General features: G+C 46.3%; 2 protein-coding genes across 4 annotated transcripts in view; both read right to left on the reverse strand.

Moving 5' to 3' along the window:
• Positions 1–244: 244 nt before the first annotated feature.
• Positions 245–1797, reverse strand: SH3BGRL3 (SH3 domain binding glutamate rich protein like 3). Its single transcript, XM_046020020.1, has 3 exons — positions 1605–1797; positions 793–960; positions 245–665 (listed from the first exon to the last, which is right to left on the reverse strand). Exons 1-3 carry the CDS (start codon positions 1650–1652, stop codon positions 600–602), a joined length of 282 nt encoding a protein of 93 aa, XP_045875976.1. The 5' UTR covers positions 1653–1797; the 3' UTR covers positions 245–599.
• Positions 1798–3039: 1242 nt separating this feature from the next.
• The window catches only part of CEP85 (centrosomal protein 85), a 34924-nt gene continuing 12168 nt past the window's right edge, over positions 3040–25795 (reverse strand). For 2 of the 3 annotated variants that reach the window (XM_046019989.1, XM_046019999.1), the window contains exons 4-14: positions 19613–20304; positions 18670–18803; positions 18124–18241; positions 16961–17146; positions 12597–12749; positions 12216–12367; positions 10751–10865; positions 9828–9878; positions 6581–6688; positions 5223–5448; positions 3040–4705 (exon numbers count right to left, since the gene is read on the reverse strand). In XM_046019989.1, coding sequence (XP_045875945.1) covers positions 4545–4705; positions 5223–5448; positions 6581–6688; positions 9828–9878; positions 10751–10865; positions 12216–12367; positions 12597–12749; positions 16961–17146; positions 18124–18241; positions 18670–18803; positions 19613–20304 — 2096 coding nt within the window. In that variant the 3' untranslated portion in view covers positions 3040–4544. The remainder of the gene's footprint in view (positions 4706–5222; positions 5449–6580; positions 6689–9827; positions 9879–10750; positions 10866–12215; positions 12368–12596; positions 12750–16960; positions 17147–18123; positions 18242–18669; positions 18804–19612; positions 20305–25795) is intronic. The other variant, XM_046020007.1, reaches the window with a different exon arrangement.

The following is a 25795-nucleotide window of genomic DNA, read 5'->3' on the forward strand; positions in this document are numbered from 1 at the left end:
GTGTCGAGACACCATCACTTGCATGTGAATCGGGAGGTGACCCACCCACACTGGTTCCAGAAACACAGGGCCGCGTGGTTATGCATGTGCCAGACATACACCCACAGACGCGTACACTCACACACACGGGTACCACACGGGAGACTGCTCAGGCGAGCTGCCCTCCGGAGCACAGGCTCAGCACAGTCCCATCTACCAGCCTTGCTCAGAGCAAGAGCCCAGATCATATCAAACAGACACGCTGTCAGTGGAATGGGACATTTAATTGTCTCTAGGGTGCTCCCAGGACGGGGAATGCGGGGCCTTTGGCAGAGCCCTGGCTAATGGAACCAGCAAAGGTGCCCATCAGCCAGTGCTAGGCAGGGTGGCAGCCTCAGGGCCTGGCTGAGGACAGCCAGCACTTCGGCTGTTGCTTAAGACAATTTCTGAAACTAGTGGGTAAGGAATGTTGCCTTTGAAGAGAGAGGGGAGGAGAAGGGGCTTGGGTTGGGGGGAAAGATTCCAAGGTCAGAAGGTTTTAGGATAACAAGAGTTGGTCATAAGGTCCTTCATGGCCGGGCAGTGGCTGGGGGGCATGTGGTGACGGGAGTCCAGCGGGCTCAGGCCAGCTTCAGGAACTCCTGCAGTGTGTTTTGTTCCACAGCCTCCACGAAGAGCTCATAGTCCTAGGGGAGGGGAGGGGAGGGGAGAGGTGGTCACCTGAGTGCTGGCATTTTTGTCTCAGGTCTGACTCTGACTTCTGACTCAGAAGTCCTCCTACACTTCCCCACTCCCAGCCCCCAGGGCCCATACCCCACAGTACTGGTCCCCGTTGACAATCTGGGGTGGGGTGGCCTTGGGGTTGCCCGCCAGGGCTCGCATCTCATCCCGCAGGGCGTTGTCCTGGGAGATGTCCACTAGCTGGTACTGGATGCGCTTCCCATCCAGGATGCGGGTCACCTCGCTCTGCTGGGACTTGATCTGGGGGTAGAGGGCGGGCAGGGGTTAGTGAGCAGGCTGGAGGGCTGCCGGGGGAACCCTGGGCAGAAAGATAGAGGCTGTGGCCAGTAGTTTTTGTCCCCCTCCACAGCCTGGGCCAGCATTCTGGCCACTAGGGAGTTAGGACAATGAGTCAGGCTTGCGATGGTGGAGGATGAGAGGGACCACCATGCGGAGGAGAGTCAGAACGAAGAAGGGAAGTGGGATAAAGTTGGGGGGGGGGGGAGGGGGAGAGAGGAGCTCAGCGAGGGGAAGGCAGGGCACGCTTGGGTGGAGGCTGGTAAGGGGCCGCCCCCACCCAGGTACACACAAATTGGAAGAGATGAAGGGCACCATCAGGACGTGATGGGGTGGTAGTGGGGTTGCAGGGAGTGCGTGTGGGAGCAACGAGATGGGCGTGGGCAGCTCGTGCTGGGGCTGCTAAGGCTCCAGGATGTCCAAAAGAGGGGTTCGAGTCTGGAGCCCACCTCGGGACCGGACCCCAGAGGCCGAGTCCCGCACCTCGTCGCCCCCCCACCCCCCGCCCCGTCCTACCCCGCCCAGGGGGTGGGTCTCGGGCGCCGGGCCGTAGCGCCCAGACTGCGCCGGCGGCGCTCCCCGCCAGCGCGGCCCAGGCGTGCACTCACTTCGCGGGAGCCGGTGACCGACGTGCTGTAGACGCGCAGGCCGCTCATGCTGCGGGTGGACGGGCAAGCCGACAGGCGGACGGACGGCTGTAGCGGGAACTGCACGGCCTAAAGACGACGCCGCGGCGCTCGGGAGCGGTTTCCTTCCTGCTCAGCCCGCGAGTCACCGCTCTCGGGACCAATGGGCGGCACGGGTAGGCGTGCGGCCGGGGCGGAGCCTGCGCGACCCCGCCCTGCGCGCCGCGGTCCCCCACCCCTCCCCCTTCAGTGGCCGGGCGCGCCAAGGACCCCAGGGCTCAGCGAGGTAGCCCCAGTCGGCTTTCCCCAGATCTGGGGCTCAGTGTGAGGCTGGGGAGTTGCCTGGGTAGCCGGAAAGGCCGGGGAAGGGAGGGTGAGGGTGTGGCAAAGGCCGCCTCCTCAGCCTCCCCCGGGCTAGCTGCACCCAGCTACCCACCCCTTGGTGCCACGATAGCGCAGCGCAGCTCCGAGCTTTGAAGGCTTGGGCCGTTTTCGAACGTACAGTGCCTTGGCTAGGGGACCTCACTCTAAGGGACCCCCTCCCACAGTCCCCAGGATGACACTCACACTTGGCTAACCCCGTGTACACCAAAACAGGGACAGCCTCCCCCCCCCCCCCCCCCCCCCCCGCCCCGAGATTTCCCCAAAAGTCCCTCTCCACTCAGGCAGGTTTAGACAAGGAAGGGTGGTGGCCAGAGACAGGGCCACACCCTCAAGGCACCAGATGGAGGCCTAGGTAAGAGGCTGCTAGCTCTAGAAAGGGTGGAGGCAGAGGCTGGCCAGCACTCCTGAGAGCCCAGCCCACCCTCGTGAAATATTCACAGATGATCTTAGGGTGGCCCTAGCTCAACTTCGACTCCAGATGGCATTCTAAAGCTGCTCCTGCTCCCAGAAAAAATAGGAAGGGTTCAGAGGGAGCAGTCTCTAGCAACCAATCTGGAGGCTTGGCTGGCTGGCTGGGGTGGGACAGGATTCCCCTCACAAGTCCTCCCCACGTCCAGGGCTTGAATGGCAGCCCAGGAAGATAACCCGAGCTCCCTAAAGCAAACAGTGCCCTGCCTGGATCCAGAGAAGCCACCTCCTCACAGCAACCTAGAGGCAGCTGACTTCCTCTCAGAAGATTACGGAAACGCTTTCCAATGACAGACTTGCTCAATGACTCGGGGCACCTTCACCCAATTGAAAGTCGTGTGGGAAGAGCTCTTATTTGTCCCCACAGAGAACAGAGGAGCGGAAGTGGTAGAAACAGCCGTGAGGCTGGACCTGCCAAAGGTTCCTCTTTGCTGCCATCTGGGGAACTTGGCTGAACACCCAGCCCTTGGCCCCAACAAGCCAAAATGAAGGGTGGAGTAAGGGATGGTGATGATGGTGATGGAAAACTGAAGAGTTTGTTAAATATTTTATTTTGTAATCAAAATAGGCAATACAAACCAGATGACATAACAAGGATTCATATAAATAACTGCTTATAAACTTTGAGGAAAAATACCCGTGAGCATGGTGGCTGGGCTCCCAACACAGGGTGGAGACCAACCAGGCAGCTCTGCTTTTAGGAGGCAGGAAGGAGCCCAGAGGCTGAGGGGGACAGCTGGGCGGGGCTGTTCTGAATGGAAGGGATACATCACTCCATAAATAAGACACAGAATTGTAAAAACACTTAAGGAGTCTCATTCAGACCCAAGAGTGAGGTTCAGGATGCTTCTCTGACTGCTCAAGGCTTACCAACAAACTCCTGGTGGCTGGCTCTGGGATTGCTCAGTGTTCCTGCACACCCTTCCAAGGCCCGGCTGACCTGGCTCCAGCTCTAGTGCAGGCCTGGGGCCAGCCCAACAACCAGATACAAACAATTGTGTTGTGAGATGCTCCCTAAATGAGGAGGCAAGAGAAACCAGGTCCAAAGGCCCCAAACAATATTGGCTGTCTGGCAAATAAGCTATACCTTAGAGCCAAACCATACTGGGTACTCTGAACTCTCAAGAAGCCACGGAGCAAGAAAGGGAAAGGACCCTGCCCACAAACAAAAGAGAGGCACAAGTCAGGGCTGGACGCCAGCCCTTAAACACCAGGAGGAGGAGGTGAGCAGCTTGACAATTGCCCCGTGGTATTCTAGGGGAAAATCCTGCTCAAATCCAGAACTATAAAGATGAGTTTGCAAGGGGGCTACCTGACTGGCCCGAGAACAAAAGAGAAGGGAGCTGTGCTAACCATGTGGCCAGGCCCCCAAACGATAGGGCAGCCAGAGAGTGGGGCATCCTGTAAACTGGCACGACAGCACAGATGGAGGAGGCCTGGATAGAATCCTTAGGCCAATTCTAGTGGGTACTTTGCTAATAAACAGATCACCCTGAGGTGTCTGTGAGAACAAGAGCCCTGAGGAAGCAGCAGTGGGCCTAAAAACACCCAAGAAAGCCAGCTCAGATCCCAGGCAGACTAGCCTACTGGCCTGAGAATTCTCACATGGCCATCATGACTGGTACTCAGACTTTCCGTGCCCTTCTACTGAACTCTGGCCATCAGCCGGACCAAGATATGGAGTGGGAATGAATACGGATCCATCCCAGAGGATGGAAAAGGGAATTGAGCAGCCTGTTTAACTTTGACATCAGCCAGGGGCTGGAACAGTCTGTGAGGACTTATCAGGTAACCTGCAGAAGTTAATTAGTAACTCACCCTCAAAGGGTAAATTCAGATGACAGGACAAATGCAACCCAACAATGCAAAGCCAGTGTGGGGCAGGGCAGGCACAGTTCCTTAATAAGCCCACGGCCCTAGATGCAGGTTCTTAACCCCCTTCACCCCTTCTCTCTGGGAATAGCAGCAGACCGGAGGCAAGAGATTGTCAGGGCAGAACCTGGGCAGACTGGCGCTCAGCAGACCAGATCTTCCCTGGGGGAACAGAGCGTGTGCCACCCCCAGCATTCTTCACTGTGTAACACAGTTTTCTCCCATATCCTGGGCATATCTGTCTGACATGGTGGTCCTTAAGTCCTCGATGTCGCGGCGCAGCTGTTGAACCTCTTCTAGTTTCCTCTTGATCACATCCGGCTTCTGCAAATCCAGCTGAGTCCCCGGGTGCTGTGTAGCTGAGTAGGAGAGCATTTCAAGAGAATGTTAGTGAGTCAGTTAGGGGGTGCTTTCATGGAGGGGACAGTATGGATAAGTAGTTCTCTGAGGCCCATGATCTGGGGACATGGCACATTGTTTCGAGTAGCCTCCATGCTGGGCTTGAACTCATGACCCTGAATGAGATCAAGACCTGAGTCAAAATCAAGAGTCAGATGCTTCATCCACCGAGCTACCCACTGAGCTACCCAGGTATCCCAGGACACAGCATGCTTTTATAAAAGCAAATGGAATAGTGGGCTGAAAACTTGCTGCCTCAGGGCCATTTTTTGTTTGTTCTGCCTTCAGGTATCCAATCTGTTTCCAAAACAGATTTACTGTCTACTCTGCTAAACATGTTAGTTAACTCCCAGCCGGCAGTGACCAGGCCTACAAAGCCTTGTTCACACATTACCATAATGATAGGAAAGTTGGGTAGGGGTGACAAGACAATGAAAGCCACCCTTTCCTGTGTCCCAGACCGGCCTGAAGACTCACAGTGAATGCCCAGGAGCAGGGAGAGATTGGGGTCATGGCCCTGGGCCCTCTGGGTCACAATGCTACAGACAGCCTGCAGATCTTGAAGGCAACTGGCCAACTCGTGGTGCAGCTCAAATGCCAGCTGGGCTGTGTCTGGTGAAGACGGGGACCCTGGCTGGGCCTGGCGCAGGTGTTCCTGGAGTGTCAGATTCTTCTCAATCAGGTCCTGGTTCTGCACTGAAAGCTGAGCAGATAGATGGGCAAACATGTTAAACCATGCCCAGGGAAGGGCAGAATATCTGTACCTGTGTGTGGCTGTGTATGAGTCACAGGCGATACCCCCCTCCTACCCCCTACCAACAGGCTTAGCTCTCCTCCAATCCCAAAATTGGGCCTAAATTCTCCTGTAGGTAGGTCGGGCCTGTAGGGTTCCAGCACTGGAGAGGAAACCACTCCCCAGCAGACTCTGAGTCACCAGCCTCCAGGTTTCTGTTCAGGAACCAGAGAAGATACTCCCGCCCCTCGGAACTCTATCTGAAGCCAGTCCCTCAGCCAACTCTGTTAACCAGGCTATTAGAGAAGGCTTAACGTGAACTGTGAAATCTGAGGAGACACTGGTTTCAATCTCTCCCTGCCACCCTGACAAAAGTGGCCACCGGCCAGCCTGATCAGAGTGTGTTAGAGGAATAAAGGGGGCAGGAAAGACAACACAGCTAGCAGCCAGCCACTGGGTGGGGGTTGGAGAAACCAGAAAGCTGGAGAACACAGTGCTAGAATGTGTCCTGCCTGCCTTTTCACACCTTCACCTCAGTGGAGTCAGGCTTCTCTATGAAGACCAGCTACTCAATGTATGTCCGTGTCTCCTTCCCTCCCTCTCCCTTAACACCTTAACCCACTCTCCCCTCCCTACCTCTATTCTGATTCAAAGACACTGAATACAGTTCCTTCTCCAATCCCAGCCCTTCGCCCTCACTGCGCCATGTGACAATCCCAGCTCGGAGATTCCTTTGTAGGTCAGTGAACTTGGTCACCCCTTGCTGACGGCTCTGTTTATTCCATGAGGACACCAAGCTCTCAAGTCTTCTTGAACCCTTCCTCCCCAACCCCACAAACCTGTGGCTACAGAAAGACAAAGGGAGAGAGACAGACTTCTCACATCCAAAAAGCATTCCTGGGTAATTATGGCCAGTCCAAGATGGGCTTAGGACCTTTAATATAAAGGATAGTGCAATGTCCCTTCCCATTCTTCTGCCAAAAAACCTCAGGAGGGACTGTCAGACATGAGGGCTCTTGTGGAAGTAGGGATGGGGGGCGTGGTTCACAGAGCAATCAGGTTTGTGGAGGCAGTACCCAGAAGCGAAGCTGATGCCGCTCACCTCCTTCACGGCTGTGCGTAGCTGCTGCAGAGCTGTCTCCCTCCGCTGGGCCTCCTCTTTCAGGGCCTGGCTTGTTCCTTCTTCCTGAGCCACTTCTTGCTCTAGGGTCTGAATGGTAGGATTACACAGGAGTAGCAGCAAATCTGGTTCAGACCGTATCACCTCTGGCTTGGACTACACAGTAAAGCCCCACCCCACCACACACACACTGCTGGGAGATGACCTTAGAACAGCCCTGATCTGCTACTTCCCTTTGAAACCCTCCTGTAGTCACTGACCATGTACTCACTAGAGGCCAGCTTCTCAGCAGGGCATTCCAGGCCAGTTTGGCCCTTAGCTACTTTTCTAGCCATATGTCTTTCTACCTTCCCCACAGCCTCCACTCCAGTCACATCAAATGACTGAAAGCCTCCATTCCCAAAGGCTCCAGCGGCAACGCTGTTGTGTACTCTCCTTCCCCTTTGCGCAGGCTACTCTTCCCGGCCTGTCACCCAGGAAATCCTCAAGGCCCACCTGAGCCTTCCTCTATCTGCAAATCAGATCCTATTAATCGTACTCTCACCCTGCTACTCATACCTCTGTCATGGTTCATTTGTACATTCGTTGGCTGTGCATGTGATTCCTACCCACCCCCATAACTTTCTTGAGGGCAGGGAATATCCACTCAGTTCAGCTCAGTATTTACGGAGCAGTTACTGCGACACTCAGACACTCACGGAGGATACTGAGGATACAAACAATACCTGTCTTTGAGGAGCTCATAGCCAAAGCCCTTGAGAATACTGCATACTAAATGCTTCTGACAGAGATAAAGGGAAGGAGAGCACTCCCACAGGCACCTAATCTAGTTGGGAGGGAGGGAGGGAGGGATGAAGAGTGTGTGTTTGTGTACGGATGGTCAGGGTCAGGGAGAGGGAGGTATTTATGTTTGCTAATTTTTTGCCTTTCATTCTATTCATTCCAATTCCCTCCCCCAATTTTGAAACTTATTTGAATCAAGTATTTAAAAGTTTTCTGAATTTTCAATTTTGTATTAATAAAAAAATGTAACTGCCAAAGAACATCTCATTACCATGAAATACCCTAGGTGGCCATTTTGAATCTACCTGATTCCAGCAAATTCACCTGATACCTTAATTTGCCCGAGGAATTTCACCATGGGTAAATGTACCACTTAAATGTTGGGCTTTTTCAAACTTTGTGGAACCTGTGGGTTCCAGGAAATGTATCTGAGATCCATTAGAAACTCTACCAAGAATCTGGGATTTTAAATGGGTATAAACACTCACTAGGCTGGACTATCCTTACAGGACTGGAAATAGGGGAACCAGACAGACACAGCCTGACCCACATGATGGCAAAGGCAGAACTGCAGCTTTGAGCTGTTCTCAGAGTGAATGTATTTCAATTGTTTTTTTGTTTGTTTGTTTGTTTTTAAAGATTTTATCCATCCATTTGACAGACAGAGATCACAAGCAGGCAGAAAGGCAGTCAGAGAGAGAGAGGGGAAGCAGGCTCCCTGTTGAGCAGGGAGCCCGATGTGGGGCTCAATCCCAGGACCCTGAGATCATGACCTGAGCCGAAGGCAGAGGCTTACCCCACTGAGCCACCCAGGTGCCCCTATTTCAATTGTTTTGATGTGAAAAACTCTTTTGGAGTCCAAACACAACCTGAGTGAACCTGCTTTACCTAGGATTTCTTTTTCTTTCTTTTTTTTTTAAGATTTTTTTATTTCTTTATTTGACAGACAGAGATCACAAGTAGGCAGAGAGGCAGGCAGAGAAAGAAAGGGAAGCAGGCTTACTGCTGAGCAGAGAGCCTGATGTGAGGCTCGATCCCACGACTCTGGGATCATGACCTGAACTGAAGGCAGAGGCTTCCTGAGCCTTCCTGAGCCACCCAGGCACCCCCCAACCTTTTTTGTTGTTGTTGTTTGTTTTAAGATTTTTTATTTATACCTACCTAGGATTTCTTGGGAGAATCCAATTAAGGACACACCCCTGCCCCGCCACACACACACACTCTGGCCAAGAATAGAAACCAAGAGTCATCTTTAATTTTTCCTTATTCTTTAACTCCCTACATCTTGTCAATCACTGATTCCTCTCAATTTTACCTTCTAAAATTCATTTAAATCTGTTCCCTCACATCTCCTCGTTATGCTGCCTTATGCCAGGTTCCTTCATTTCTCACCAGGATTTGCAATATTCCTCCAGCTTCCAGCCCTGCTTCTCGCCAAATGCTACTCTTCTTTCCACACTCAAGCCTGAGTTGCAAACCTAATTACATCACATCCAAATTAAATTCTATACTAGATTCCCATGGGGCACCTGGGTGGCTCAGTCAGTTAAGCATCTGGCTCTTGATTTCAGCTTAAATCATGATCTCAGGATCCTGGGATTGAGCCCCGCATTAGGCTCCACACTTAGTGGGAAACCTGCCTGAAATTCTCTCTCCCTCTCCCTTTGCCCCTCCCCCTGCTTATGAAATAAATAAATAAATAAATCTCTGAAATAAACAAATACATCTTTATAGTAGATTCCTATCACCTATCAAAAGAATAAAAGCAAACTCAGTTGGAAAGATGAAGCCCTCCGGTAGCCCAGCTGCTATTCACCACCTTACTTCGACAATATCAAACTGCTTGCCGCTCTGTGTGCAAACTGTTTCATGCCTCCATGTTCCCATCAGTACTATTCCTTCTATCTGGAATTCCAAAACCAACCTATCCAGCTCTTCTTCTCTGCCTGGCTAACTCTTCCTCCTCATTCCAGGCTCATCATCTCCAGAAATCCTTTTTTTTTAAAATATTTTTATTATTTATTTGATAGACAGAGATCACAAGTAGGCAGAGAGGCAGGCAGAAATAGAAGAAGGGGAAGCAGGCTCCCTGCCGAGCAGAGAGCCCGATGCAGGGCTCGATCCCAGGACCCTGAGATCATGACCCGAGCCGAAGGCAGAGGCTTTAACCCACTGAGCCACCCAGGCGCCCTCCAGAAATCCTTCTTTAACCTCCCCTGCTCTGACTGACTCTTCCATGTTCCCCCAAAGTAACATGGACATTGAGATCACAAGACTGTGCTAAAATCCCCTCCCAACAATGACTGTAGGCGAAAAGCACTGATCAGGTCTCATTCTTGCTATACTCCCAACACTGAGCAAACTGTATGACACAGACTAAAGAGTTGGCTAAATTCTAGAGATTCCATCAAGTCCTGCGTACCACATCACAAGGACACCAGCTCACCTGTACTTGTAAACGCAGCTGATCCATCTTCTGCTGTTGCTTCTCCACAATCTGAAAGGCAGAGTTATCAAGAAGGCTATAAGCACGGGCTGATGGTGAGGCTGGACTGCAAGAAGCTACACAAGGATCTGTAGTCTGGCTATCAGCCCACTGGCTATAGGCAATCAATAGTGAAACCAGGGTGAAGACCATTTAGTCCTACTTACAGAAGTATAACCCAGACTCGCTATCCCAGCTAACTAGCTTCACACTTCTGTGTTCTACTCACAAAGAGGTTTAAACAGGAATGTAGTGTGGACCTATAACCACTACTGTGGGGCAGGGGGATCCCACCCTAATGGGTGGAATGAACTTCAAATATAACCAGAGTATATTTTGGTTCTTTAGTAAAGGACATGACTAAAACTTCAGTTTAATGAAATCTATCCTATCCAGGGCTGTGATGGATGCTATTATTTATAGCTTTGGTCACACTGACTAAGGAGAGAACCTGAACAGGCCCAGTTTCCTGTCTTCTGAGACCTCAGGTATTCCCTGAACCATTTCTGGGTCTTCTTTTTTGCTAATCTGACATCAGTCTCATTTGGAGACTTTCTTCTCTGCTGAATTAGGGCCACCTCACTGGTTAGAACTCTGCCCAATGCAACAGGCCTGTACGGGGCCTAAACATGAATGAAATGCACCAAGCTTCAATGCACCATTTTGGAGCATCTAGTTTGGACATTCAGAAGCATATCCTCCCCTAACTCTGCTTGCCTGTCACAAGGATAAATCCCTAAATGCAAAGATTATGCAGGGGTGACTTCTCAGAAAAGGGAGGAAAGCTCTGGCCCAGGGCGAGAAACTCATGGTTCCTTCCCAGTACACAATCTTTTCTTTCCTCTCAGCCTGCCCTCTATTGCTGCCCGGACATGCTCTGTCACCTTTCGAAGGGAATCACATTCTTTCTGCCAGGACTCCATTTCCACCTTTGGACCTTCTCCCTGTTGGGCTGGACCTTCTCCACTGGCCTCCTCCACACTCTGCTTATCTTGCAGGCTGAAAAACAGGGACCTCTTTAAGAATTTTAGTCGGACGGATGTGGCTTTGACTCCTGATTCCATTATTTACTGTATATTTTGGGCAAGACACTTAGGTGCTTCCAACTTGTAGCTGGGCATAATGTTAGGTCTGTTATAACATAGGGTGTGTCAACACAAGCTGCCTAATGCGTTAGTTCCCTTCCCTAGAGACCAGCATCTATCTAATGTGCCACCAATTCTCTACCCGTCCAAAGCTCTTTTATATTTGTTTTGATATTTAAAAATAAACATTCATCACATGTATTTAGATTATAAAAGTCATACATGTATACTACAGAAATTTTGGAAAATACAAAAAAAAAAAACCTTTTTTCTTGGCACACAAAGTCTAGGGCAGAGTCGACTTTGACCCCAACCTCTCTTTTGACTCCAACCAATGGTCTCCTCCAACAGATCCCCAAAATCACTTTCATCATGGTTCATTTGCTGAGATAAACAGGGCCACTGTGATAGAATATGGGATGAGAAATCCAATCCACCCCATTAGAAACTGGATTTGGTTCAAGAGGCTGTTGAAACACAGCCATCACATTTACAGAAACTGCAACTAATATGTAAGAAGCTCTCAAGACACCCTGAGAGAGTACATTATGGCATCTTGTTTTGTTCTTAGAACCTGTGTGACCATCGAGAATAATCCCTAGGGCTGAAGAGAAACAGATGTTCCTGGTAGCCTTTATCTTATAACCTTCAAAATGTAGATAACCCCCTCCTTTCCCAGTTCTTTTTTTTTTTTTTTAAGATGTAAGCTCTTTTTTTTTTTTTTTTTTTTTTTTTAAGATTTTTTAATTTATTTATTTGACAGAGAGATCACAAGTAGGCAGATAGGCAGGCAGAGAGAGAGGAGGAAGCAGGCTCCCCGCGGAGCAGAGAGCCCGACGCGGGGCTCGATCCCAGGACCCTGAGATCATGACCCGAGCCGAAGGCAGCGGCTTAATCCACTGAGCCACCCAGGCGCCCCTCCTTTCCCAGTTCTTAACACCAGGATCTGCTTTGCAAATATACAGATAGCTAATTTCCCAGTTTATAAAGTGGTTCCCTTCATTCAACACATACAAACTCAGAAATTATTACCCAGTATTATGCCAGGGCACTAGGTTGGACTTTCCAAAGGATATAGTAACAAGCCCCCACTGCACCACTACATCCTCCCCTCTCCATCTCAAAGACCTATTCCTTACCCATAAGCAGCTTTCCTGTTACTCACATTCCAAAGAAAAGTAAAGTGATTTGCCCAAAGTCACACAGGTAGTGAGTGGGGTAAACTTAGCTCTGCTCCTTTCCTCAGCCACACTGGGGTATTTACCTATGTTTAGTGGAGAGTTCTGCTCCTTTGTGTCTTAGGCTTTCCAGTTGAACCTCCTTCTCTCTGCAGGCTGCCTGGGTCTCCTCCAGCAAAATCTCCAGCTCGGTCACTCTCTCCTGCAGTTCTGTACTCTTCAACTCAGAATCCTTAAGCTGAGAGGTAAGATCCCATGCTTAGGTCAACAAGCCAAGGAAGACTGTCTGGGTATCCCAAAAACTTTGCAGTTGAGTTGCAAACTTGACACATGTGAGTCTGGACATGACTCCTTTGGGTTTTTCCTTTCAGGAAACCACAGTGTAACTGTGTAAAGGAGAGGCTGAGACAGTGCCCCTGCTTGGCTACTCCCTGCTTGTCCCAGGTATGCCCAGATATTGCTGCTACCTGCTGGCTCTGCTTCTGATGGTCTTCCAGGGTGGGCAGGTCAGCCAGGTAGCGCTCCAAGGTCTCAATACGCTGCTGCTTCTCCCGGTTCTGTTCTGATTCCTTCTGACATTTCTTTTTCAAATTATTGATGTGCTTATCACGACCCTTTACCTAGGGAAAGAAGTATCAAGAATCTGTCTCCACTGATTCCTCTAGGACTCTGAACATCACATTTTGTTTTGTTTTGTTTTTTTAAGATTTTTTATTTATTTGTCAGAGAGAGAGAGAGGAGCGAGAGTGAGCACAAGCAGACAGAGTGGCAGGCAGAGGCAGAGGGAGAAGCAGGCTCCCCGCCGAGCAAGGAGCCCAATGTGGGACTCGATCCCAGGACGCTGGGATCATGACCTGAGCCGAAGGCAGATGCTTAACCAACTGAGCCACCCAGGTGTCCCTGAACATCACATTTTTTCTGAAGTGATCACTGTCTCTGCCCTTAGGACTGTAAATGTTCTACTACAATGAAGGCAGGGAGGTGATCAAATTTTACCATTTAAGATTAGGGCATAAACTGCAGAGTTAACACACCTGAACTTTCCAATCAAGGGTAGGGAAGGAGGGCTCCTTGGGCAGTTTTTAAAAACTGGTAGCACTTCTATATATAGGCATAACTGGGCAACACTGCGGGTTTGGTTCCAGACCACTGTGACAAAGCAAACATCACGATAAAGCAGGTCAAATGAATTTTTTGGCTTCCCAGTTCATGTAAAGGTTATGTTTACACTATTCTCTAGTCTATGAAGTGTGCAATAGCATTATATCTAGAACAACAATGTACATGTCTTTAAAAATATTTAATTGCTGGGACGTCTGGGTGGCACAGTTGGTTAACCATCCAACTCTTGGTTTCAGCTCAGGTTATGATCTCAGGGCTGTGAGACTGAGCCCCACGTTAGGCTCCACACTCAACACGGAGTCTGCTTAAGACTCTCTCTCCCATGGGGCGCCTGGGTGGCTCAATGGATTAAGCCGCTGCCTTCAGCTCAGGTCATGATCTCAGGGTCCTGGGATCAAGCCCCACATCAGGCTCTCTGCTCAGCGGGGAGCCTGCTCCCCCCGCACCCTGCCTGACTCTGCCTACTTGTGATCTCTCTCTCTGTCAAATAAATAAATAAAATCTTAAAAAAAAAAAAAAAGGACTCTCTCTCCCTCTCCTCCCCCAACTCTCTAAAATAAATCCGAAGGAAAAAAAAAAAACAAAAAACAAAAACAAAACAAACAAAAAAAACTTTATTGCTAAAACATAGTATTCATCATCTGAGCTTTCAGTAAGTCTTAATCACTAATCACAGACTATAGCAGACATAAAATAATGACAAAGTTTGAAAAATTGCAAAAATTACCAAAATATAACACAGAGACATGAAGCGAGCAAATACTGTTGGAAAAATGGAACCAACAGATTTATTCAAAGCAGAGTTGCCAAAAACCTTCAATCTGTAAAAAACACAGTATCTGAGAAACACAATAAAGTGAAATACAATAAAATAAGGTATATCTGTTAAAAAGAATCTGTCTGGTTTTTGTCTTGGGTTCCCGGCTGGGGAGAAAACTTCTAAACTCTTAGAATTTCCCAAATAATAGGAATGTCTTTGCTATTTATAGTGGTCTGGTCTGTCCTGGTGTCCCTAAACACCACACAATTTAAAAGTTAAGCAATCATCTGGAAGGGTTAATGAGACTCTAAACTTCTAGAAGAAGGAATTGTGTCTATTTTGCTCATTATCATAGTCCCAATATGATGCGCCAAGCACGATGCTTGGCACAGAGTGGGCACGCATCAGATTTGCTGAATGGAGACTTTTCTTCACTATTATGTTTTTTATTTTGGGTTATGAAAAAAGGATGCTGAAGGAAGCAAGAGAAAGCAGAGAAAAAGGCAGATCTCCTAATGTCAAAAGGAATCAAAGACCTAATTTAACCCAAAGATAAGAAAGTACTAAGAGTAGATACCTGAAAATCAGCCAAAGGCTTTACTCCAGGTATAACCTGCACGCTTTCAAGCTCTAAACTAGTGATTCCCACATTTTAATATGCTTCAGACTCAACTGGGAAGCTTATTGAAAATGCATATATCCCTGAGAAATCTCCCTCTTCTGATTTCTCCAGAGAATAAATATCCAGTCTCCTGTTGGGGAAATCTTTAAATTAAAAAAAATGGTGGACTGGGCACCTGGGTGGCTCAGTGGGTTAAGCCGCTGCCTTCAGCTCGGGTCATGATCTCAGGGTCCTGGGATCGAACCCCACATCGGGCTCTCTGCTCGGCGGGGAGACTGCTTCCCTCCCCGCTCTCTGCCTGCCTCTCAGCCTACTTGTGATCTCTGTCTGTCAAATAAATAAATAAAATCTTAAAAAAAAAAAAGTGGTGGATTACCCTGAGATGTTTATCTCTTCTCCCCTTCAAAACATCTCTAAAATGACAGAAAGGAAATAAAATACTAATTTTAAAAAGTTAATAGGAGACAAAAGGGTATGAGAGATTTCAATGTGTTTATAGAAGATCAAAGACAGCAGATAAATTACTTAAGAGAAGAGTTATAACCTGCAGTGGGAGTTACAGACAACTTGGTAAACACTGTGCCCTTCAAACACCACAAGTACCTCTGTATTTGAAGTACCAGGTATGTCTGTAGCAGGTATCAGCCATAGATCTGAAAACAGGGCACTCACTGGAAATCTACATACAGGTTAGCTGGATACCATTTTTACCCTAAATTTTCCCAACAGGAGACTGGTAGAGATTTATTCTCTGGAGAAATCAGATGAGGGAGATTCCAAACTCAGGGATATCAGTCACAGTAGAGAGAGTGCAGCACTGGGTTTAAAGTAAGTGTAAGTAAAAATCTGTGTACAGAACTGGGGTACTCTTAAGCCTAATCTCCTTCTCAATATTGAGATCCTAAAGGCCAAAAGCATTCTTGTCCTTAGCCTCCCAACTAGGCAACAGGCTGAAGATTGATTTTTTTCTGGACAGAGTTGTTTAAGACATTCAGATACTATTATTTGTTGGTTCCCAAGTGAGAAGGCAGTCTAAATCTGATTATCCTATAATGCAGTCCACGAGGAAATTACCATGAACCCAGTGCTCCTATCCAGCTTTTAAATATTTCATTCTTAAACATGACTGCCCATTCATTCAAGGATCACCAAGCCTCTAACACGAGAGATACTTCAACAAAAGAACATGTTCTGAAATCAAAACAGAGGCAGACATCCCAAAAGATATAATCAATATCATCAGAGAGAGAAGATACTGCACCCATGAAACAAAAACAGCAAAAACCTCAAGAATACTTCTCAGAAATACAGAGGTTTATGCCAGGAGAAAAAGAGTTAAGGATGGAAATCTTTGTAGAGTGGGGTTGGGTACAGAGCTAATTTTATTATAAACATATTGGTATTAGATTATTTAACTTAGATAAGCCTCTAAATCCTTGATATACTAGTGGCACCAACAACACCTGGGAGCTTGATAAAAATGCAGGACCTCAGGCACACCCCACCTCAGAAGTACTAAATCTGGATCTGTGTTTTATTTTATTTAAGAAACAAAGATGTTATATTTAAGCAATCTTTACACCCAGCGAGGGGCTCAAATTCACAACCCCGAGACCAAGAGTCATACACTCCACCAACTGAGCCAGCCACGTGCCTCTGGATCTGCATTTTAAACAAGATGATCCAGTGATTCTTCAGCACATTAGAGTTCAAGCAGCACTGCTCTGTTGATTTTGATGCATGTGGTCCAATTTTAGTATATGTGCTGCTGAAGCGAGCACGATGCATGTGGTCCAGAACTAAACATTACTAAACTGGCGTTCCAAGACCATCTGCATTACAGCAAGCTACGAAACAGAAGCAAAAGATTTTAAATCAGCTCCTTCTATGATGACCAATCGTACTCTAAGGCCTTGGAAAAATGTAAAAATTCCCGAAGTGGCTGCACACATGGAATTCTTTTCTATTTTTCAGGCAGAATAAGGGAAAACCAGGCTGAATGATGTAAATTTACCACAGATGTTTAAACATCTTACAATAGTACCATCTGGTATGACTGCCCAGGCTGGTTTTCTAACCAGGTCAGTTGGAGGCCCATCACAACCTGGGGCAGTGAGGGACTTTGTGGCAGTTTTGTGGAGATGAAGCAAAAAGGAGGAGTGCCATTTCTAACAGACCAGTCCTGCATGAAAAGTCAATGCAGGATCTCACCCAACTGGTTCCTCCTAGTTCCAAGGATGGGGGCCAGAAACAGCTTAGGGTTTGGCAAGAGAAGGCTGACTGCCAAGTCCTTTTTGAATTAGACAGCTACCAACTCCTTAGCTCACCCTTTCTTCCTGTTTCTTCCCTTCCTCTGAGTGCTTCTGCAACGCCACTTTGAGTGATTCTCTGATGAGCTGAATTTCAACTTCTGAAGCAGAGAGTTTCTTTTCAAGATCGATCTTTTCTTTGTTCAGGGCTTCTGTCTTCTGTGCAAACTGTGCACGTAAGAAAGTGTTCTCTCGCTGCAATTCCTGCATAAAGATTCTCAGTATATAACGGTTCCTCACCCTTACAGTCCCATGTACTTTACTTATCCTCGATCTACTTTGTGGTCACATATCATCTTTCTCTAAGAATTTCCTCAAGCAGTGCTTCTCACAGTGCAGTCCTAGGACTAACATCTTCAGCATCACCTGGGGATTTGTCAGAAATAAAAGTTCTTGCGCCCGACTCTGAGCCCACTGACTCAGAAACTGGTGATGGGCCTCAACAATCTGTGTTTCAACAAGCCCTCCAGGTGATTCTGAAGCACACTCACATTTTCTCCTCTACTCATTCTCTATATGATCTTGGGCAAAAGTTCTTCCTCACTCTTGGGCCGCAATTTTTTCACCAGTAAATTCGAGGACTACGCCAGATTTTATATAAGGGTCTTTCTCACTCTAACATTCTGATTCTGTAAGATAGAACACCGTCTTAACAGGCCCACTATGTGGCAAAGCCAGTACTATAATCTGTTTAATACTCATCACTCAAAAGCCCATATTGCAGAAGTAGTAAGCAAAGCAAGCTTTTCTAGGAGCCACTGCCCTCAGTGAAAATATAGCTTCCTTTACTTGCTCCTAGACATGGAAAAATTAAAAAATGAGAATGGCTCTAAATCCCATTACCTCTGCCTCTCCCTCCACTTGGCTACAGCTAGTAGATTAAGACTTATCAGAACATCACCCAGTTCAAGAAGCTTACTATGTACCTTGCTCTGCCTTCATTTTTTTCCCCAAGTATGTCCTGATACCAAGGCATAACTGATTCTACCCTCGAGCCTTTTCTGCCTCCACAAAGGCAGAATGAAGGATGTTTTGTAATTAGGATGTCTACCCTTTTAAGGGCAAGGGCACCTTATATCACTTGATCCCTTTTCTATCTCCTGGATACCTAGTTTGTAGCAAGCAAAGGGAAGACACTGAGTTATGACAACCAGAATGCCATTCTGGCTGCCAATGCTTACCTGCAGCCTCAGCAAGCAGACATCCCCAAAGGGGGCAGGGCGGCCCAAAAGGGCACTGTGGACTTGCAGTTCACTTTCTCGTACTTTCTGCTCCAGCTGAGAGATGTGTTTCCTCTGCCTGCAACAGCCAGTAGAATGAGGTCCAGGGTACTGACACTAACCCCCTGGCAACATGAGCCCCCACTTTCCTTAAGTGGATACAATTCATACTATGTAAACCAAAAAAGGCCTTGCGTCGGGACAGTGCTGTCTTGCTGAAGGAGGAAGAGCAAATAAGAATGCTGACTTGGGGGAAATGAGGAAAGATCAGCTACAAAGGACTGGCTGCCCGCTTCGGGCACTCCCAGAGTCCCTGCAGAGCATACACAGTTGGCCTATCCCATTACTCAAATACAGAACTAGGTTGCTTGTCAACCTAGCCCTACCATGAAGGACAGCGCGGACCCCAACAGAGAGGGATGTGCTACCCTTGGAGAGATCTCATTAGGTGCCCTCTGTGGGCTGTGAGAGCAGAGCCTGGTACTAGGGCACCCCTTGACCTCTTACTTGTCAATGAGGAGCTCCTTTTCCTTCAGAAGGTGTTCATTACTGTTTAAGATGCTGATCCACTGCGCTGGTTCTAATGTGGGCAGTGATGGAGCAAAAGCAGCAGGATGGTGGCAGATGGCTCCATTCTGAAGCTGGAAGACAAGGAGGCCCAGCGGGGCTTGATCTTGACCCATAGGCACCTGGAAAGCACCTGAGCAGTAACCAGCTGGGTCTCTAGTCAAGGCTAACTTTGGCTCAGCTGAGGAGGCCCAGTGTTTATGAAATAATTTTAGCTCTGATGCATGACTGGAAAGAACCTGCCAGGGAGACTTCTGCCAATTGGACACTCCCTGCTCATGAAGGCTCTAGTTTCTAAGAAAAGGTCACTTATCTTTCATTATCTGGCAAGAGAGGCAAAGCAGGAGCTAAGATGTCCTCCCCAACCAGGAAAGGAGAATAAGTCTTACCTTTTTCCTTCCCACTCTTAAGCAGCACAAGGCTTTTTTTTTTTTTAAACACAAAATTAGTATAATGGAAGAAACACAGGGGTTCAGAGATCGTTTTTAAACCCTAGCTCTGCTACTTACCAGCTTTGTGACCCTGGACAGATTACTTATTCTAAGAACCTGGTAAATTTCTACATTTACCTCATCAAAGTGCTACAAGGATTAAATTAAGGTTCTGTATGTGAAAGTAGCTAGCCTACTGATACATAAGTACACAATCAGGGTTAATGTCACACCTTTTGGGGTCTTCTGTTGTAACTCTCTACTCTGGAGGACCCATCTGGTGTTTAATTAGACGATCAACATACTCAATGGCATTCACAAGTCCTCATTTCCCATCTGTAAACATCTTCCGTCTTTCTTACAAATGTTTTCTTTAGACTTATAGGACTAAACCTATATAGTTCTAAGATCTGCAGAGAACCCACAAAATCCAACGAAAGAAGGGTCTCTACCTGCATTTGTTCCATCTGTAAACGGATCATCTCCAGCTGCTGCCGACAAGTGCTGAGCTCGCAAGATCGCTCATGTGGGTGCCAAGGGTCAGGGTTCGGCTGCCATACCTGAGAGGGTAGAGGCTTGGAGAAGCCAGGAGCAGGTTGGAGTCCCAAAGGGAGCACTCCACTGCTATTAGGGTGCGGTCCATTCCGCTCACATACCACCCCACTACCTGGTGCCTTCTTGGTCTCAGGCAACACTTTGTATAACTCCTTGTTCGTGTCAGCTCTTGGGTTGTGAAAGTGGACTTGGTAGTGGGGATCAGAATAAAGTGTCTCCATCATTGCCGACTGATTAAGGGTAGACTCCATACTGGGAATATCAAACTTCCTCACCTCTTCTCTTTCATGGCCCACTGTTGGAAACCAGGACTGTTCAATTCCATTTTCTCCAGTAGCACCACAAAGATACATGAAATCTCTAGACAGGCCAGGAGAACGTTTCATTGCACCAAGGTCTCCATTTCTTGTCATCCCCACACTTTCAGCCAGCCCTGACAAAGGGAGTTTGGAGGAAGAGAGTCCAGCAGGTATAGAATTTGGCTTGACAGGAGAGGTCCCCAAAGTGGAAGGTATCACATGGGCTGTTGGAATGGTTATGTGGCTTTTGATGGGCTGGAAAGAAGGGCTGCTACTTGAGCTACAAAAATCTGCAAAGAGAATAATCTTCCATAAGTCAAAACTGAAGCAGCAGAATTTCTTTCTCTCTTTTTTTAAAGATCTTATTTATTTGACAGAGAGACAGAGAGCACAAGTAGGCAGAGCGGTAGGCACAGGGAGAGGAAAAAGGCTCTCTGCTGAGGGAGCCTGACGTGGGGCTCAATCCCAGGACCCTGGGATCATGACCTGAGCTGAAGGCAGCCACTTTAGAACTGAGCCACCCAGGCACCCCAGCAGCAGGATTTCTTGAGTTTGGCTGCTATGCCAGATGTTTTCTCCTAACTGAGACCAAGCAGAATAGAGACGATCACCATAAGTATCAGGCAGAAAGGCAGCCTAACTGAGAAGTTACGTGTATTCTAGGATCTCAAATGCCATTCACAAGGTAAACCAACAAAAGGCAACATTAGCTTTATTTTTAACTTACACTCTGTCCTTTTTATTTGAAAAAAATCTTGCCAGTCAACAAACAAAGCTGAAAAACTAATTTAAAACCAAAAAGCAAAAACCAAAAAACCACTTACTTAAGGGAAATGGATTAGGTCCTACTCTTCTGGGAGCTGGGCAACTCTCAAGCTACAATCCAATCCAATAAAAATATTCTTTCCAAGGGCTGCCAGAATTCCCTGTGGCCTCCAAAAGCTTCCCAGTGAAGGTAAGCAATGAATCTGAACTACCCAAAGAACAGGCAAAGTGGATAGATAGTGCTGCTCTGTGTCCAGGACAGGGAGTACAGCATCTGAATCAGGATTCTATTCTCTCCCCCACACCGCAGATGGATATGTGAAGTTATTCTTAGTAACTCTCAGGTTTCACTCTAGCACAGGGAGCACTCTCAAGTGGGTACACACTGAAATCCTCTATTTTATATTTTGCCTTTCACTTCCCTCTTGTTTATATCCAACTGTGACTTTTCACTTTTCGTTCATACTCAATTTCTGCTTCCTTTAGCTCTTTCCCTGGTTTTGGAGGACAACTCTCTCATTAGACCTGCTACAGAAGGTACACATTTCTATATTATTTCCAACTTTCAAGTGCTACTCTGAAAAAGACTATAGGGTCACGGAATTAATGCATCAAGGCAGTGGGCTGCAAGCAAACAAGACAGTAATGTCAGGAAGCATACCTGTTACCTTTAGCAGGGAGTAAACTGAGTAAGGGGACAAGGAATATAAATGTCTTCCTTTTTCTTTTTTTTCTTTTAATTTATTTGACAGGGAGATAGAGAGTGAGCACAAGTAGGCACAGTGGCAAGTAGAGGGAGAGGGAGAAGCAGGCTCCCTGCTGAGCAAGGAGCCTGGTGTGGGACTCAATCCCAGGACTCTGGGATCCTAACCTGAGCCGAAGGCAGCCGCTTAACTGACTGAGCCACCCAGGCACCCCATCTTCCTTTTTCAGTTATGTCCAGTACTCTTTCCAAACCAAGCACATCTACCATGAAGAGTGGACAACCAATTTAATTCATTTCTTTTTTCTTTCCATCAACCAACACAGAACACACTCAGCTAATGAGGAGAGATACTATAACCTTTCCCAGAATTACTACACATCAGCTACCATCTTCTCATATGGGCTTGTAAGTAGCTCTTTAAAACCATGGACACCTGGGTAGCTCAGCTGGTTGAGTGTCAAGTCTTGATTTTGGCTGAGGTCATGATGTCAGGATTGAGGGACTGAGCCCCACATCAAACTCCACGCTCAGTGCAGAATCTGTTTGAGATTCTCTCCTTCTCCCTTGGTGTCCCCCCACCCTGCCCCGACCCCACCGCTCATGCTGTCTCTAAAATAAATGAATAAATATAATCTTAGGGACGCCTGGGTGGCTCAGTTGGTTGGGCGACTGCCTTTGGCTCGGGTCGTGATCCTAGAGTCCCGGGATCGAGTCCTGCATCGGGCTCCCGGCTCCGTGGGAGTCTGCTTTTCCCTCTGACCTTCTCCTCCTTCATGCTCTCTCTCTCAAATAAATAAAATCTTAAAAAAATATATATATAATCTTAACAACAACAACAACAACAAAAAAGGCAGCGCCTGGATGGTTCAGTTGGTTAAGTGTCCAATTCTTGGTTTCGGCTCAGGTCATGATCTCATGGCTGAGGGATCAAACCCTGCAACAGGCTCTGTGCTCAGCACAGAGTCTGTTTCAGATTCTCTCTCCCTTTTCCTTCCATGTACACGCGCTAATAAATAATCTTTTAAAAAACAAACACAGAAACAACCCCCCCCATAAAAAACAAAAACCATGGACATGCCAAATTATCCCTTATAATGTATGGGATAAGGCAAATTATCTAATTTCCTACACTTAGATGATCTTGGGGATATACATAAAAGGCCATACTAAAACAAAACAACAGTAATTTCTGATAAATGTGTCTGCTTCTAAGGACCAAGAACATTTCAGAGGCTAAGGACACAGTTTTTGATGTCCCATAACTTATACATAGGAATAGGCAACAGGCTAAAGTAGACTGTGGTGATGAAAACTTCCAAGAATAGCAAGCTCTCCACTTGAAACCCTCTGTAACAGCACCATAATATTCACTCTCACCAAGGGTCTCTGCTCTCAAAGTATAATTATGGAACAGAAGATCGTGAAGTTGTAGCATATAAAGGACTGCTATTGTGCCGAACTTTGCAACCCCTCCTTCCATTCTCTGTCTACAGCACCACCTACTCTCAAGACTTACCAAATTCAGTCTTGAGCCCATAACCCCCAAAGTAGTAATGCCAAAACCAAAGCCTGGAAAGGTATCAAATGACCCAGGACTTCTAATTTTCTAGAAGTGTGGTTGATCCACTGATAAAAGAATAAAAATCTTTTTCAGCATGTCACTTTTCTATTAAGTTTATTTATAGTAAGAAAACTGGTATTTTTTTTTTTTAAAGGATTTATTTATTTATTTGACAGAGAGATAGAGAGCGTAAGTAGGCAGAGCGGCAGGCAGAGGGAGAGGGAGAAGCAGGCTCTCTGTTGAGCAGGGACCCCAGGATCCTGGGATCATGACCTGAGCTGAAGGTAGCCACTTACCTGACTGAGCCACTCAGGGACCCAGAAAACTGGCAATTCTGACAAACTGCTATAAAATGTCAAGTTACACCTTAAGTCTGGTTTGTATTTTGAAACATTTTGAAGCAAAACAGCAACACTCATTTTTCTTTAAAGATTTTATTTATTTGAGAGAGAGGGAGAGAACAAGCACAAGCAGGGGGAGAGACAGAGGGAGAGAGAGAAGAAGCTGAGCAGGGAGCCTGATGTGGGACTCAATCCCAGAACCCCTGAATCGTCACCTAAGATGAAGGCAGACGCTTAACCAACTGAGCCACCCAGGTGTCCCGCAACACTCATTTTCAAAAGGGCCACTTACCTTCTACAATTTTCAAAGACTCAAAGTTCAGTGTATGGGATATGTGATTTTTAGAGAAGATACAGTTCTCAGAATATTGGGATTTTGCCACTTTAAGGATATTCATATTTCTAAATCTCTCCTCTCTTCAACCATACCCTCTGCCACACTCCCTAATTCTTTCTAAAAACCATGCTTTCTTAGTGAGGGGGTAGATTTAGCTATTACTAAATCTTGATCACTTCTGTCTATATCCCTTACAGGTTTATGAAGTAAGGGAGTCTGAACTAAGCCAGTTAACTATTGCAGTCTTTAGCAAAAAGCTGAAAGTCTTCTGACATCGCCAGTATCCACCTCTACCCCATCCCTTACAATTCTTCAAGGTAAAACATTTTAATGAAGGGTAGAATCAAAAGCAAACCTGTTCACTTTAAAGATGAAACAATGAAAAAAAGAAGATGCAACAATGAACTATATTTTATACCAGTCATAAGGGTTCTTGTCAACTGGGCTCCAAATAAAACCAAGCTAGATGGATGGACACAAGAAGCAAGGGTTAAGATAAAGACCACTGTACGTAACAAACATGACAGAGAGGACATCTTGGATCCTTTATTTTTTTCAAAGATTTATTTATTTATTTATTTATTTAGAGGGAGTGTGTGTGTAGAAGTGGGGGGAGAAGGAGAGAATCTCGAGCAGAGTGCACTGAATGTGGAGTCCAATGAAGGGCTCAATCTCATAATCTCACCCTGAGATCGTGACCTGGGCTAAAATCCAAAGTTGGACTCTTAACTGACTGAGCCACCCAGGTGCCCCACCTTGGATCCTTTAAAAAAAAAAAAAAAAAGGCATCACATCAAGGCTGCTACAATTTAAAAAGAATGCACTACACAGGAAATATATTTCCCCCCTCAAAGGAATAAAAACACAGAATCTGTGTAACAACGTGACTGAATTAAATACAGTCACTAAATTCAATAGGGGTAAATCTAGACCATTGTTTGATTTTTAAAAGAACTACTATTTAGTCAAAATGAAAAAGGTCCCATGACTGCAATGTAGACAAAACCTTAACAAATAACTAAACTGAGAGTAACACTCGATTACAGAAGTGACAGAAAAAATACTACAGCTGGGAGACCTGAATCTAACTAGTTGTGTGACATTAGGCAAATTACTTAACCCCTTGGAGAATTTTTGTTACCAGCAAAAAGGAACTGGATTAAATGATTTTCAAAGTCCTGTCTACAACAAAATCTATGATTCAGTTCTACTCAACATTTATGAGCACCACGCCATATACACACAGCTATCAAACTATTAAATGCCAGGTGTCTAAGGGTCAATACAGTAGATAACTTTTTTTTTTTACCCATTTCTATTTTCAAACATTTCTATCCTTTTCTTTGAAAAACAGCTTTACTGAAATATAAATTCACACAACATTCAATTCACCCACTTGAAGTGTACAATGCAATGGTTTTTATTACATCCATTGTTGTGTAACCATCACTACAATCAATTATAGAATATTTAATTACCACAAAAAGAAACCTCTTACTCTTTAGAAGTCACATTCCATTTACCCTAACTTCCCTAGCCTTGGACAACCACTCATTTTCTGTTTCTCTGGATCTGCCTATTTTAGACATTTCATATAAATGAATTATACAGTATGTGGCCTTTTGTGTCTGGCTTTACTTGGCATAAATGTTTTAAAAGTTCAACTATTTTGTAACAGGTGTTAGTATTTCATTTCTTACTGCGGAATAATATTCTATTATATGGATATACTACGTCTGACTCATCCATACATTAGTTGATAAACATTTGGGTTGTTTCCATTTTTTGCTACTATGAATAATGCTGCTATGAATATTTGTGTAAAAAGTTTATGTGTGGAGAGACTATGGACTCTGAAAAACAACCTGAGGGTTTTGAAGGGTCAGGGGTGGGAGGTTGGGGGAACAGGTGGTGGGTGATGGGGAGGGCGCGTTTTGCATGGAGCACTGGGTGTTGTGCAAAAAGAATGAATACTGTTACGCTGAAAAAAAAAATAAATAAATAAAGAAATTATTACCAACAAAAAAAAAAAAAAAAAAAGTTTATGTGTGGATAGATGCTTTCATTTCTC

The sequence above is a fragment of the Meles meles genome, chromosome 1 (assembly GCF_922984935.1).
Source record: "Meles meles chromosome 1, mMelMel3.1 paternal haplotype, whole genome shotgun sequence".
Classification (NCBI taxonomy): Eukaryota; Metazoa; Chordata; class Mammalia; order Carnivora; family Mustelidae; genus Meles; species Meles meles.

What these genes read in the sequence shown, in the direction of transcription:
- SH3BGRL3 (XM_046020020.1), bottom strand. Translation starts at nt 1,652, where the DNA reads ATGAGCGGCCTGCGCGTCTACAGCACGTCGGTCACCGGCTCCCGCGAA. An exon ending in CGGTCACCGGCTCCCGCGAA is followed by an intron (nt 961 to 1,604) that starts GTGAGTGCACGC and finishes CTCTACCCCCAG; the next exon opens with ATCAAGTCCCAGCAGAGCGA. An exon ending in ACGGGGACCAGTACTGTGGG is followed by an intron (nt 666 to 792) that starts GTATGGGCCCTG and finishes CCCCTCCCCTAG; the next exon opens with GACTATGAGCTCTTCGTGGA.